Raw genomic sequence first — 16,140 nt, forward strand, 5'->3', positions numbered from 1 at the left:
AAGTAGATTAGTAAGTAGGTTGAGGTATGTCTAGAGGTATGTGTAAGGGTCACGAATAGATCACTATGCCACTATTGAATTGGAGAACAGATGCAATAATTGATTACTTTTGAACTGATGTAACGAAAAAGTTCTAGAACATGACTCGGAGAATTATGGCTGTGACCTGTACTGTATCTTGCACTTTGTCAACATGCAACCAATAAAATATGTTTAAATAAATAATAAATCAGTGGAGTCGGGCTGCCCAAATACACGGTGGAGGGCTTCGTAGAACATACAAAGCTGGGCAGGGGACGCCCTGGCTCCTGGAAACGGGGGGAGGCGCGGAGTCATCCCTGAGTCAGGTGACTGAGCCTCATAGTGACAACGCTCCGGACCCCGTGTCGCATCAGCCAACAGACAGGGAGAAGGAGAACAGTGACTGAGCTTCTCGCCTTTTTCTTGTGGTTCGACTTACCCGAAGAGTGCGAAGACTTGGAGGAGGTGTGGTGGCGCCGCAACCTTCCCCTCGAGCGAGACAGGAACCGACGCAGAGCTGACTGCACGGCCTCCAAAAGCTTTCGGGACCGCTCTGAAAAGGCCCGACAGTTGGATCACGACTTTGGGTAGTGATCGCACTTCAGGCAGCAGAGGCACACGAAGTGCATGTACAGCACAGACATCAGCTTGTGACAGGAGTCGCCTTGGCTTGAAGCTGGTTCGACAATTGGACATCCCTTGCGCACCGGGAGTCGAAAAAAGTCGACAAAAGTAAAAATAAAAGTTTAGTCAAAAAGTGACTTCGGGGCAAGCTCTCTCCGGATCTGCTGTAGGCTGGCACAGAAAAAGAAGGAACTTACAGCGCGCAGGGGTGGCGTCTAAGTAGGCACCGCAACGTCATCCTGGTGACCACGCTGCCGCCTATGGAAGCAGAGTCGACCAAGGCCACCTACCGACACGCAGGTGTATTGCTGAACAAAAATTCTCCGGATCCAGTCTGACGTCTGGGGTAATTTTAAGGTAAGGAATCTATAATTAATAGTTTCTTTCAGATACCTCTAAAACACAATGCCCAAAATTAACCAAACTTGTAACAATTCATAGTAAAAAGGGGTCTGTCACCTTAAAAAAAGTTTGTGTAAATAATATTTTTATTATCTGGATCGGGCGCTGTATTAAAAAGCAAATAAAGAGTTTTAATGCATCTGTCGATTATCAAAAAGAATGGATTGAGGTAGGTACATGCTTACGACAATGTTATCCAGATATGAAAATGTTATTTACTGTATATGCATCTGTTTGTGGCATGTAGTGCTGTAGATGCACATGCTGTGCATACTCCTGCCATCTAGTGTTGCGTTCGGACACATGCAAGTTGTTTTTCTTCAAAGAAGTCTTTCAAGTCAGGCATTATAGTGACTCTATCCATTATTCATAATATGCGTAGGCATCGGCTCCATTACTAAAATTGTTTTTATGACCAAAGAGCGAGTATGTAGATACAGCAAAGATGACCATGCAAAAGAATAGTAAAGATAAAAAAAAGTGTCTGTAATAGCTAAGGGCTTCAGGGGATGAGATTGGGTGCATGTGTACAGCACTACATACCGCAAACACATACTTACAGGGTAAGTAACATTTTCCATTTGTGGCATTTGTAGCCATAGATACACCTACTCTCCAAAGACTGTAAAGCAGTCTTCCCTTAATGTGGTGGCTAGCCCTGGGATATTGCTGAAGACTGGAATAGTGTACGTAAAACAGCATGGCAAACTCTAGCTTGTTGGTGGGCTAAAACATATACACAGTAATGTTTAGTAACAGTGTGGTAAGAAGAACCATTATCTACTTTACAGATGTCCGCTATGGGAACATTACCTAAGATAGTCATAGCATCTCAATTTTTACAGGGTTGAGTGAGGTGTGGAAGGGATAGGCAAAGGTAGTTTTGCTTTGGCTTTAGAGGTTTGTATAGATCGGACCCACCACAGTGCTATTCCAGCTTTGACCAGAGCACGCCCTTTATGTGGTTTGGAGAAAGAAACAGAGCGGTTGTATCTTTCGGAAGGGCTTAGTCCTGTCAATGTAATACATAAGCTCACTTTTGACATCTAGAGTAGGAAGAGTTTGTTCTGCTACTGACTGTGGATGTTGAAAGAAGACTGGCAGTACTATCGATTAAAATGGAATCTAGAGACCACCTTAGGAAGGTACTTGGGGTTCCGCCCTAAGGAATATTCTATTGTGGTGAAGGGTTCTTCCAGGGTAAGTGCATGAAGTCCACTGATATGCCTAGGGGAAGTGATAATGTAGGAAAGTGCCCCTTTTGACAAGGTTACACCCACTTTTTGCCTGGTATTTGATGCGATATCGACTGGAAGTGCACCGGGTCCCTGCTACTCGGATCCCCAGTGCCAGATCTCTTTCCAAAAACTATACAATTGTTTCCCCCAATTGGCAATACCTATAGCGCTTTTTGTACGTCCCTAGCAAATGGTACCTTTGGTACCTAGGGCCTGAGATACTAAAGAGGGTCCCTAAGGACTGCAACCCAAATTGTGTCATACTAAGGGACCCTGAAAACAGCGTACTGGGATGCACAGCAGTGTTTATACAAGAATTTCGTCGAGTTTATAGGTGCCACATAAGTAACGTCAGGTGTCCCTCGGCGTTGGATAATCACAAGTATAATGTGAGGTCAGTGAACCACTGATCTCATCCTTATGTGCACACAATGTGTTTTCCCAAATACTTAGGAGTTCCAAACTTTTTCATCAGTAATTCATAGTATTTTATTCACTTTTTTGTTTCATAAGTCAGTAATCATTTGCTACTGTTATTTGCACAATTTCGCTCTTATTTTCAGAGCATAACAGTGTTCCTTATTTCAAATACATCCACATCCAATGCATTTCGGGGCCATTTTGTGCCCAAAATGGCCCCGAAATGCATTGGATGTGGATGTATTTGAAATAAAGAACACTGTTATGCTCTGAAAATAAGAGCGAAAATGTGCAAATAACAGTAGCAAATGATTACTGACTTATGAAACAAAAAAGTGAATAAAATACTATGAATTACTGATGAAAAAGTTTGGAACTCCTAAGTATTTGGGAAAACACATTGTGTGCACATAAGGATGAGGTCAGTGGTTCACTGACCTCACATTATACTAAGGGACCCCTCACCAAACACATGCAAGGCTGCCATTGCAGGCTGCGTGTTTTGGTGCAGACAAAAGTCATAACACAACATGACACATCCTTGTATGCCCTGTTCCTGAACACTGCATGCAATATTTGTAAGTCACCACTACAGCAGGCCTTACAGCCCTAAGGCAGGTGCCTAATATTACCTGTGAGGGCATACCTACATGAGCAGATATGGCCCTATGCTGGTCAGTTCCATTACTGCCAGTACAACTGACCAGGAAAGCCATCTTAAAGACTGGACGCTGGTGAAAACGTGTTCCCCAGATACATGATGGCTTCACTGAATTTAGGGATGTTTGGTATCAAACATATCCTATTAATAAACCCACATTGACTTCAGGGTTTGATTTAATAATACATGCACCCAGAGGGCACCTTAGAGATGCCCCCTGAAAACCTACCAGCCCTAGTGTGTTGGCTGACTGTTTCTGCCAGCCTGCCAACAGAGCAAAGTGTATGTCCCCCAAGGGTGAGAGCCTTTGCTCTCAGGAGGTCAGAAACAAAGCATGCTCGGGAAAGGGTTGTTAACCCCCCTCCCATAGGATGAACTGCTGATTAGCATTCCAAAGCAGGGAAGCTTCAAAGCTACCGCCTTTGAAATTCGAGCCTACCCACTTTGTTCAGAGCCCTTTGGCCCCTGTACAAGCGGGAAAAATAGCTAGTCAGGTAGGTGTGCGACCCCAAGCTAGTACCACACCCAACATGGCCTAATCTGAAGTGGACATGACTTTTCAGAAGTAGCCATCTTTGTGGTGGTATATTTAGGAATTCTGGGACAGGGTTGCGCCTCCTCCCCACAGTGGTGTAGTGACCCCAAGGGTCAGTAGCTCATTGGCTACTACTCTACACTCCCATAACACCCCTATATGCACAAGTTACTACTTGTGTAACGATATATCTGTAAGAGACCTTGGTTAGTGTTAGATTCCTTACCTTAGAATATCCCCAGGCATCAGACTGGATCCGGAAAGTTTTCATCAGCAGTACCCCTGCGCGTCGGTAGGTGGCGTCATGCGGCTCTGCGTCCGTCGCTGGCGTCGTAAGCGCAGAGATGACGTCACGGAGACTACTTAGGCGCCACCCATTCGAGCGGACGTCAGTTCTGTACATGACTTTCCACGCCAGGAACGCAGAGCCATGCAAGAAACTGACCACTGGTGCCATAAAACTAGGGCCCTGAAAGCGATGACCTTAACCCTATAAATCAGTTCGCAGAACGGGGAGGATGGGTGGGGTGGTAAGGAGTTTATCACTAGCTAATGTCTCTTACAGATATATTGTTACACAAGTAGTAACTTGTGCATCTGAAAGAGACACGTTAGTGATAGATTCCTTACCTTAGAATAGATATCCCAGCAATACCAACCCCAGAGGTGGGTCTGCGAACACAATTACACCAGAAAGTCACGGAGAACAGAACAGCCAAATAAGCAGTCTCTCCAGACTTGACTGTCAAGGAAATAATGCTTGGTAAAGGTGTGCAGCGAGGCCCATGTAGGTGCCTGACAAATGTCATGCAAGGGAACGCCGCGTCCCAAGGCAGTAGTAGCTGCCGTTGCCCTTGTAGAATGGGCACGCAGCCCCACAGGAGGCTCCTTCTTAGCCAACGAGTAAAATGCTTTGATGCACAGAACAACCCACCGAGAGATAGTTTGTTTGTGCACGGCCCAACCTTTTTTGGCGCCCATGTAGCCAACAAAAGGTTGGTCATCCACCCGGAACTGTTGTGTGCGCTTCAGATAGAACAAGAGCGCCCGTTTTGGGTCCAGACGGTGGAGCCTCTCTTCCTCTTTTGAAGGTTGCGGAGGCTGAAAGAAGGTGGGCAAAGTGATGGTCTGCCCGATGTGGAAGGGCGTGACAAGCTTTGGCATGAAAGGAGGACGGGTCCTTAAAACCACCTTGTCCGGATGAACAGAAAGTAAAGGAGGTTTAGAAGAAAGAGCCTGGAGCTCACTCACTCTTCTGGCAGAGGTGATAGATACCAGGAAAGCCGTCTTTAGGGTGAGAAGACGAAAGACAGTTATGAAGGGGCTCAAAGGTAGCACACATCAGATAAGTCAAGACAAGGTTTAAATCCCATTGAGGCATTATGAAAGGCACAGGAGAAAACGTGTGCGTAATGCCTTTGAGGAAACTATTACCAACCGGGGGCTTAAAAAGAGAAGGCTGAGCTGGAAGTCCTAGAAAGGCGGAGATGGCTGAAAGATAACTTTTGATGGTGCCCAGAGCAGAGCCCTGCTGGGCCAAAGAGAAGGAACAGAAGGACTTCAGAAAGAGGGGCAGCTTTCGCTGTGCACCATGCCACAAACTTGTTCCACCTGCAGGCGTATACCCTCTTAGTGGAGGGATGCCTGGCAGCCAGAATGACATCACAAACTTCGGAAGGAAGATCGAAAGCGGTCAACTGTCGCCACTCAATCTCCACGCATGTAGGTGGAGTGTGGACAGGTTCGGGTGGAGGACTGTCCCCTGCTGCTGCGACAGAAGATCCTCCCGAAGAGGCAGTCGGATCGGGGGATCGATCGCCATGCTGAGTAGCTCGGGATACCAGTATCTTCATGCTCAATACGGAGCCACAAGGATGACTTTGGCCCGGCCGCCCCGAATCTTCTTCAGCACTCTGGTCAGAAGTGGTATAGGCATAAAGGCATACAACACTGCTGCTCCACTCGCGATGAAATGAAAATCTTTGCCGAGCGAGTGCTGCCTAGAAAATTCCACAGCAGAAAACAAAGAAATGCCAGTACTGATCCAATTATTCACCTTTAGAACCAGAACATTGAGAGAAAACAATGTCTTCACAGAAATGTTATTTCTAATTTCTACTTGAGTTAATCAAAATTTATTTTGAACCACAGACAAAAACTAATTTTTTCAAAAACCACAGTATCATCTTCTTAAAACTCTACACATATAATCATCATCCTCATATCATCAGCACACCACTCCTCTTGTTTAAACACACTATCTGATTTGTATTAATATAAAAAACCACTCGCACCAAAGATTTTTTGCACCTTTCAAACCATACTCCAAGTCACATTTCCCATACAAACCACCCACACACTCAGCTCTTTATTACAAAAATTGTTTTTTTCAATCAAACTTTATACATCAAAAGATAGGCCAAAGACACAAACAATTTTGATGATTACAGACTTTTTGATTCTTCACACAATATAAACAAACAATTGGCCACTACAAAAGGTCGACGAATTTCGAACCCCTCCAACTAAGGGGTCCTCCTCAGGACCAGAAAGCTGTGAAAAGAACAAATGACACAGTATTCTTATTTATAGTATCTACCATAAAACGCCCTCCTCTCTTTGTTAAGTTCCTTCTAGAGTGAACATCTTACCTTGATTTATAAGGCCGCTGGATCAGCCGATCCAAGCACAACTCTCTCAGAAGGTTTTATCTGAAAAAGCCAGTACTCTCATAAGCATATGTACCGCTCCTACTCTTCAGCTAAACACGGGGACTGCAAAGGGATGAATCTTACATTTTATTGTGATGACAAGATAAAGAGTATTTTTCTCAGTGTCCAGAAATTTTGGAAGTTCTGGCTCTTCTCTGAAATGTAAACAAAATGGGGGTTCAAGCACCTTGAATCCTTGGAGATTCCAACGTGCAGAATTGAAGACATTGCGCATTGTCTTCGGTGGCGAATAGATCTAACTAAGGCTCTCCCGACTGCCAAAAGAGACCCGTCCGATTTCAGACACCATTTGTGATCCATCAAGCACCGGTGGCTGAGTTTGTCTGCCTTGGTGTTTAGAGAACCTGCCAGGTGTTGAACCACCAAGGTAATGCCTTGATGTTCCAACCATGTCCAGAGGCGCAGCGCCTCCTGACATAGGGTCCATGACCCCACCCTGCCCTGTTTGTTGCAATACCACATGGCGGTGGTGTTGTCCGTCAACACCTGCACTACACTTCCCCGTAAAGTGGAAAGGAATGCCTTCAGTGCAAGTCGGATCGCCCGAAGCTCTAGAAGATTGATATGGAGCCGGGACTTCGTCGGAGACCAGAGGCCTCTGATCTCCGCCTCTCCCAAGTGGCCACCCCATCCCAAGAGGGACGCATCCGTCACCACTGTGTGCTTCGGTTGGGGAAGGGAAAGGGATTTGCCATTGACCCAATCGGGATTTGTGCGCCACCACTGCAATTGTCGTGCAGTGCCCTCGGAGATCTGGACATAATCGGACAGGTTCCCGGATGCTGTGCACATTGAAACTTCAGGACCCACTGCAGAGCCTGCAGATGCCATCTGGCATGTTGCACTAGAAGGAGGCAAGAGGCCATCCAGCCAGGAGCCGGGGGCTAATCCGGACTGAAACCCGAGATAGAGGCTGAAAGATCGGAATCATAGCCTGAATATCCAGGACTCGCTGCTCGGGAGGATAAACCCGAAACCGCGTCAAATCCAGAACCGCTTTGATGAAGGGGAGCTTTTGAGAGGGAACCCTAGCAAATGCAGGAGGTCCGCAGTAGTCTGAAGGAGGGTGGGGACTGCCTGGGGCGAGCCCGCCTTCAACAACCAGGTAGGGGAAGACTGACACCCCTGACCTGCGCAGATGAGCTGCGACCACCACCATCATTTTCGTGAACACCCGAGGGGCGCTGGTAAGGCCGAAGAGGAGCAAGGCAAACTGAAAATGCTCCTGGTCTACCGTGAACCGCAAGTAACGCCGGTGGGCCGGGAATGACGGGGATGTGAAAATATGCGTTCTGCAAGTCCAACGCTACCATCCAGTCTCCGCGGTCGAAGGGCAGCCAAGACCTGAGCCAGAGTTAACATCTTGAACTTCTCCTTCTGGAGGAATTGATTGACGTTCCAGAGGTGCAAGATGGAGCGCAGGCCCCCTTTCTCCATCTTGGGGGCCAGAAAGTATTGTGAATAACAACCACGTTCTACTTCTGGCAAGGAATGCGCTTGATGGCCCCCTTGGCCAAGAGGACCGTGACTTCCTGTTGGAGAAGCGTCAAATGATACTCCGACATGCGGTGGAACGGAGGTGGCATGGCTTGGGCGGCAGACTCGAAGGGGAGGGAGTAGCCCCTTCGGACGATTTGCAGCACCCACCTTTCCGAAGTGACAGAGCGCCAGTGGGGGAGGTGATGTTGAATCCTGCCGCCCAACGGCGTGGGGTGCAATCCAAAGCTTGGACTAGGAAGGCTTTGAGGCGGATGCTGCAGGAACGGAGGTGGACTGACCCGCATGCTGGCCCCCTGTGCCGCCACGGCGGCTACCACGCACGCACTGAGGTTGGTTCTGCGCAGGCTTGTGGCTGAACGTACGTGTAGGGGCGCCCCTTACGTGGCCACGAAAGGAATGAAAGGTAGACGGGACCGTGCATGTGGTAGAGAGACCCAAGGACTTGGCTGTAGCTAGAGAGTCCTTGAAACGCTCCAGCGCACTGTCTGCCTTATCAACAAATAGGCGAGTACCATCCAAAGGCATGTCCATGAGGGAACTCTGGACATCCCCCGAAAACCCCGTGGACCGCAGCCAGGCGTGGCGACAAGGCACCATCGTGGAGAAGGCTCTCCCCAAAGAGTTTGCGGTGGCCAATCCACACCGAATGGTGAACTTCGCGGCATCCATCCCCTCCGCAACAGCTTGGAAAACTACAGCCCAAACCTCCTCCGGGCAATGGGACAGAGTTTGGGCCATAGTGTCCCACGCAGCGTGAGAGTAGCGGCCCAAGAGGCATGCGGTGTTGACTGACCACAGCCCCAAGCTGGCAGAGAAAAACAACTTTTTGCCAAACTGCTCCAGCTTTTTCGTTTCCTTATCCGGCGCAGCGGTAGGGAATGCACTTTGGGAAATGGAGGTCTAAATGACCAGCCTTTCCGGTGTCGGATGATTTGTTAAAAAGGCAGGGTCACCCGGTGCAGGGCGGTGACGCCTGGACACATTTTTATCCACAGGAACCCCTGAGGCTGGCCTAGACAAGGTGCCCATCAAAACATCCGTCAAGGCCTCACTGAACGGAAGCAGAGGCTCCATAGAACTTGCCTCTGGCTGCAGCACGTCAGTAAGGAGGTTTGTCTTGAGGGTAACAGTAGGCAGATCAAGGTCAAGAGCCTCAGCTGCCCTACGGAGCACCACGGTGTATGTGGCGCCTTCCTCCATAAAAGCGGGAGGAAACACAAACCCCCGGCTCAGAGGAGAGGTCAAGGCCACCTGCCTCCTCAGAGTCCTCCGCCCACTCATGTTCGGACTTGCACTGCTGTGCAAGAGGGTCCTCTGACCCCTCCCAGTCATCTCCCTCCTCCACGGGCCGAGGCACAGGCTGCAGCGGTGGGGGAGGCACAGGGGAAAACAAATGCTCCAATGGCGCAGATCCAGCTCCATGTCCCAATTAGGGTCACAAGCCAGAGCAAAATTGCCCAGAAACTCAGGCAAGGGCAGAGGTGGGACGAACGGAACCCATTGCAGCGCCAGGAACGGAGCAAGGGCCCTCAATAGGGACCGCGGGGCCCGAAGGCGCGCCGGCGGGAGCCCTAGTCCTGAAAAGGCGGTCCATGGCGGCAAGAAACTCTTGCACCTGGGCCGGAGTTACCAACGGACCCGGGGTGGGTAGGCCGCGGGACTCACAGGCTCCAACGGAGCCGTGGGTGAAGGACCCCTGGCCCCCTCGTCCGGATTCCGACAGAGGTGGAGGGAGGTCGGAAAGCGTACGCCCTTTTTCGACTTTTTCTTGTGACGTCTCTTACCCGATTCGGAGGGTGAAGACTTGGACCCCGAGGAGCGGTGATGATGGCTCCGTGGTTGGTCCCTTGAGTGACCCCTGTATCTCGAACGGCACGGAGATGAGTGCCTGGCCTCCAGCAGCTTTCGGGACCACTCCCACAAAGCCTTCGGAGCCATGGCCAGGCAGTCGGAACATGACCGGGAGTCATGGTCGCACTACAGACAGTAGAGACAGACGCCATGGGGGTCGGCCACCGACATCGTACGGCAGCAGGCCCTGCAGGGTTTAAACCTTTGCAACCCTACGTGGCACCACGAGTCAAAGTCTCAAAAGAAGTAGAGACAAAAAGTCTCAAAAAAGTTAGTCAAAAAGTGACTAGGGTACGTGCTCTAACTGCATCTGCGCTTGCTGGCCCGGGAAAAAGAAAGAACTGACATCAGTGGTGCATGTGTGGCGCCTAAGTAGTCTCCGTGACGTCATCTCAACGCTTACGACGCCAGGGACGGACGCGGAACTGCGCGACGCCACCTACCGACACGCAGGGGTACTGCTGACGAAAATCTTTCCGGATCCAGTCTGACGCCAGGGCTATTCTAAGGTAAGGAATCTATCACTAACGTGTCTCTTTCACATTCAGTATTTAGAGGAGCACCTGACACCAGAAGAGCAGATGCTGCCGACCTGAAAAACGATGACGGACATGAGTGGCAACAGCAAGACCAGCAGACCCAGCAACTGACTTGGCACCAACCCTGCCAGCTGCCCGCTGACTTCTCCAATTGTGCTAAAAGTCTACCTGTCCTGCAGCTGCTCAGTTCCCCAGCCTGGGAGACTTGCAAGTGCATCAACCAGGAACCAAGATCTCCCGAGAAGAAGCGGATCTGCTTCCCTACATCCTAAAGGCAACCAAAGACCTGTTGAAGTGGGCCAACAGAGTACCCTAGCAACCAGGAGTCCGAGTCCGTTGTGGTTTCACCTCCAGTGAACTCTTCAACAGTGTCTGCAGCCTCCACATGCAGACCCCCTCTACCGCAACTGCTCCCGGTAAGAAAAACCCAACGCCTAAATACACCGCTCGACCTGTTGCCCCTGGGTCGTGGAGAAGAGGACGAACGGTGTTACTGCGTCCCAGACCATTGTGAGGTCTGAGCCCGCCCTGTGCTAATCAACCCGACTGGCCCCCAGTCAAAGCCTGCAGCCTCTTTACACTGCGGCTGATCCCCACAGAGTAACATTGGGCATCCGACGCTGTTTTGCACCCCTTCACCCGGCCGCATTAGTGCCGCTGGCGGTGCCTTGGACCTTGCCCACCACTCATCATAACTCCTGGAGATTGGTCCCATACGTCACGGTACTGTACCTGAATGTCGCAATTGCTTTTCCTCCCATAGGAGAACACTGCAACTTCTGAAACTTGCACGGTCGACTTTTTGAACTCGAAGTATTTTTTATTGAAAAACGTACTTACCTGAACAAATTTCTTCTGGTACCTAAACAGATTTATGGATACTTGCTATTTTTAGGTCTCTCCTAGGTGTCTTCGAGATATGCTGTGTTCAGGTATGGACTTGAAGCCCCGTCCATCTTTTCAATTGGTTCCTCTTACTGTCATTTGTAAATGGTGACTTTTGATTGGTGAATAGGCTTAGTAGTCCTTCCTTAGTACCACCTTTTCTTCTTTTGTAACCTCCCATGAGGACTGCCCCTTTAACATGTGATGTTACTCAGTATATTTTATTTACAATATGTGGGCAATATTTTTTTGAAATTACTCAGATGTTCTCATGCGATTGCTTGTTTTTTAAGCACTGCAGCACACCCTGCTTTATCTTATCTATTGTTTTTACTGTAACAATGGTGGCCGCACCATTAATTCTGCACAAGCACTACTATATTTTTTTTAAATCAGTGGGACGCCGCTTTTGCTTCAACAATGGATGCCGCGGGCTCAATGCTATTCCTCCTCTCAGAGCAAGGCACCAACTTTATTATCAACACTGGTGCGGCACTTTATGCTGCAGCATAGCTCCACGCTATAATTAAGCCTGATACCAGTGTTGATAATATGTAGGTGGGTGCGGTGCTACAGCATTAAGTCTCAAAGTTTATACTTCAGCACGGCACCCACTTTCATATTATCAAAACGGGTGCCACGCTTTTGCGTATTTTTTTTTAGTATTGTGTATGCCGAAAGGAGCCATGGGCAGATGGGGTATGTAAGGCACCCATGACTTTAGCAGTCTCAGTATCCTTTATTTTTTCCAGCATCTGGTCAACATGAGGGCCGAACACTTGCTGGCCATCAAAAGGCAAGCTGATTAGGTGCTTCTGTACCTCTGATTTAAAACCAGAAACACACAGTCAGGCATGTCTTCGAAGGAGGATACTGGTATTTACCCCCTTTGAGCAGTGATGTCTGAAGCATGCAGAGCACATCTAATGTTAGTGATGGAAATAATTTTCCCCTCCGCTTCTAACTTCTGACCCCTCTTTTTGTACTAGGCTCGTCCACTACATGTTTCTCTGCTGCGACAATTTTCTTATCCTCCAGGTCAGGAGAAGGGATTACGCTATTTGCCAGGCCTGTGGACTACTAGGAGTCAGGGGGCAGTTTTGACCTAATGTACCAAGGGTCGAAAACAGAAGCTTTGTACTTCTGGTCGACCCTAGGTATTATGACTTGTGCCTTGACCGGCTCCTTGAAGATGTCAGAGGCTGGTTTGAGCATCCCCTAAAGAATTGGTAACTACTGCATGAATCTTTGGGTGGTAGCCAGTGTCTCCATGAAGAAGTCACCCTCCTCAGGCTGTTTATGCATTTCCACTTTGTAGAAAGCAGCTGCCTTTTGCAACACCTTGTGGTATGCAGTTGTGTTATTCGGTGAAGAGGGTTTAGTTGGCTGGAGATCAGGGTCAGTATCAGCCATGGGCTAAACATCGTAATCGTCACACGGGTCGATATGCTATTGTGGCTCTTAGGGTGTTTCATACGGGTCACAGTGAGAGGGTGCACTTTTGCCCCCCAAATCCTGAAGGAGGGGAACGCTGAGGTGATGCTGTAAAAGGGTGTACTGGTAACAGCGGTGAGGGTCGGCATGGAGGCAAAGGTGGCGGGGTGAAGAGCGAGGCAGAGGCAAGCATGGCAAAGGAGGTGGAGGAGAGGTGCCCTTCTCATGGTGTTGAGATTTTGTGGGCACTGGTTCAGACAGTCGATTCAGAACCTCATCAAAAGTCAGTTTCCTCATTGGAGGATAAATGCCCTTTCTTCAAGGAGAATTCATATTCAGCCTCAGGATAAATATGTTTACTTTGTTTGGCATCGAGCTTCTCCTGAAGGCACTAGAGGATTAGCTGATCCTGGACCTCAGTAGCCGCAGAGGATGATGCCCTGGATGCCAGTTTTCTCTGAGCCAAGAATGTGTGCTGGCACCAGCCGATTTTCAGATCTGAAGGGTTGAACTCCAAGACCGACCTCATGGGTGTCTTCGATGCCAGAGTCAAAGAGCCAGTCGAAGTTGAGTTGTATGTGCATCGGCTCAGACTTGGGAGACCAGTACAACTATGGCCTTGGGGCAGTTGTGGACCGGAGGCCTCATAACTGGCCTGTTTGCCCGATACTCACATCTCCTCGGAGGCGATACTTGCCTTGCAAGTGGTGTCAAGGGGAGGGAGATGGGATGTTGATACTCACGTTGGCCTTCTTCGGAAGTGAACACTGTGCAGGTGGAGGCTGATTAATTTCTACATTGGAACCAGAGTCCTCGACTGGTGGTACACTATGGACACCAAAGTGATGAGACGATCCAAACACTATCAGAGAGTTTTCTTGTTCGTGAAGGCAGGGCACACCAAGGAGGAGGGCTCCTGATGGTCCGGGGACAGATAGAGCTTACACATCTGATCGAGGTCTGTCTGTACTCACATACTTCGCTCAGCACTTCGGACAGTACCTCAATGGAGTCCATAATGTGTACATTCTCTGGTGCTGCGAAATGGATGGAGCCCTGTACGGGTTGTCAAAGTTGTTTGACCATAGAAGTAAAGCAAAGGCACCCATTGCTTGTAATTGATGCTGAGATTTACTGTTTTTTCATCTGACGAGTAAGAAAGGATCCAGACAGGCCTGCGAGAATACAAAGCGGCATGAAACCGGCACTCAAAGGAACATGTCTATACCAGTCGGTGGAGAAAAACAATCTAACAATGGAGCAGATGCTCTAGCACATTACCAGTAATGGATGAAGTCACTACACCTTGTGACTCGAAAGACTTCTTTGAACCCATCCAAAACCAACACTCGATGACAGGAATATGAAAAGCATGTGTATCTACAGCCACACATGCAATGGACAATGGGGTTTTTGTGAAAGGTAGTTTATAAAATAACGTTACGCAGATCTTGCAATGAAAGGACTCACCGTTTGTAGGGATCATATGTTGGGCTAGAAGAGCATGTGTATCTACAGCCACACATGCAATGGACAATGGGGTTTTTGTGAAAGGTAGTTTATAAAATAACGTTACGCAGATCTTGCAATGAAAGGACTCACCGTTTGTAGGGATCATATGTTGGGCTATCTCTTCTGGCATAACTGTTGACAAATAAAAACATATTAGATAAAGAATTTCAACATAATCATTATACTTTCTAGAACTCAGGAATCAGTGGTTGACAAATCCCAGAGAAATTGGAGGTCAAACGTAAGGCTACCACTCCATTCCACACAGTGCAAGGTCAGCCCACTGGCTCCTATTAACAAGGGGCTAGAGAACAATGACACTAAAAAAAGCAATTCAGAAATGAAATCAGACATTTCTCGTTTAAAAAGAAAAAAAGTTGATTCTCTCTTTCCTTTTTCCTGCTATGGTCTGCTTCAGTTCTTAAATACAGTCTGCTTAGGTGGAATTCAATATGGTCATCAACACAAGTGGCAGCAGTATTGTTTCTGCACACAAATTTGCGGAACGCTCGGGGACTAGGACTGAGGCAACCTTGGGCCATTCCCTTTTCTGCTCATTGAACATTGCGCTTTACTTCTTTGCGTGTCAAAATTGAATGTGGCACTTCGCCTGTCATGTGCTGTAACCTTGGGACATTACTCCATTGTTATTTGCACAATGCACTTATCTTTTTAGTGCATCAGAAACTACTGTCATCCCACTTTTGGCATACCTGTTATGCGCTGCTTGCATTAGGACTTTTCATGCTTGCCTGTACACTCAAACATACTTTGTAGAGCACTCTATGACAGCTTCAGAATCATTCTAAAGGCATTTCTTTTATTACTAATGTATAAATGCACTTTGTGGAATGCCATGAGATAACTTCTGAAGCAACTTTGGGACACTCCATTATTGCCTTTTGCATATTGCACTTTTTGCCATTAACATGATTGTCATAACACACTTGTCATTTATCACAAATGTTAGTTTGCACTCAGCATGTTATGCTGTATTTCCTACTTTTATGATGGTGCCCTCGTTTTAATTGCTGCTCTGACTATTTACCAATAAGATGGTTGTTTGTTAAGATTTTAATTAACTGTACAATAAAAAGTGACATGATGCGGCAATAATAGAAGATAGTACGACGTAAACAAAAAGAACTCTAGGGAGCCAGATCATTGAAAAACCTACGAGAAAGTATCAGTGAGAATTTAGTTAAATAAAAAGTATTTGAGGAGATAAAATATGTAAATATGAAATCAATTACCTACCTGTAACTTCAGATCTCCAGTGTTTTTTACCTTTCTAACATACAGATAAATGAATCATTCTCAGTCATCATTCTGGGATTTCCCAGTAAATTTAAAAAGCAGTACACACTACTAAAACGGCCATAGGCCTTAGTGACAATTTTTGTTTAGTAGAACATCTACCTCATTTGAAACAACTCGAATTTCAGCCACTTAGATGAAGTGCTAAGCTCTCCTACTATCCCTACCTACGGGCCACGGTGGTTCAGATTTCATAGCAAAAGTGTGACAAGTGTATATCAGAACTGTGAACCTCTGGTCAGAGAGGATAGTATGAGAATATATTAAAGATAACGCTGGAGAACTGGTGTTACAGGTAAATAACTTTCCGGGCAACTCGATCTTTCCTATAGTGACATGCTTGAACCAGGAGAGCAATTTGTACATAACATTTAAATAGTGCTGGAAGCAGGCTCACCTTATTGAAACAGATTGCATAGCACTGGGTGTCCCATTTTTGAGTTGCGGTTGCCTTCCCATCCAGGCAGTA

General features: G+C 47.6%; 1 protein-coding gene across 20 annotated transcripts in view; it reads right to left on the reverse strand.

Annotated features, from left to right (window-relative positions):
- CLASRP (CLK4 associating serine/arginine rich protein) overlaps positions 1–16,140 on the reverse strand; it is a 739,455-nt gene that overhangs the window by 399,320 nt on the left and 323,995 nt on the right. For all 20 annotated transcript variants that reach the window (XM_078660953.1, XM_078660959.1, XM_078660947.1 and 17 more), the window contains one exon: positions 14,445–14,486. In XM_078660953.1, coding sequence (XP_078517079.1) covers positions 14,445–14,486 — 42 coding nt within the window. The remainder of the gene's footprint in view (positions 1–14,444; positions 14,487–16,140) is intronic.

This window comes from Lissotriton helveticus, chromosome 9 (assembly GCF_964261635.1).
Source record: "Lissotriton helveticus chromosome 9, aLisHel1.1, whole genome shotgun sequence".
Taxonomy (NCBI): Eukaryota; Metazoa; Chordata; class Amphibia; order Caudata; family Salamandridae; genus Lissotriton; species Lissotriton helveticus.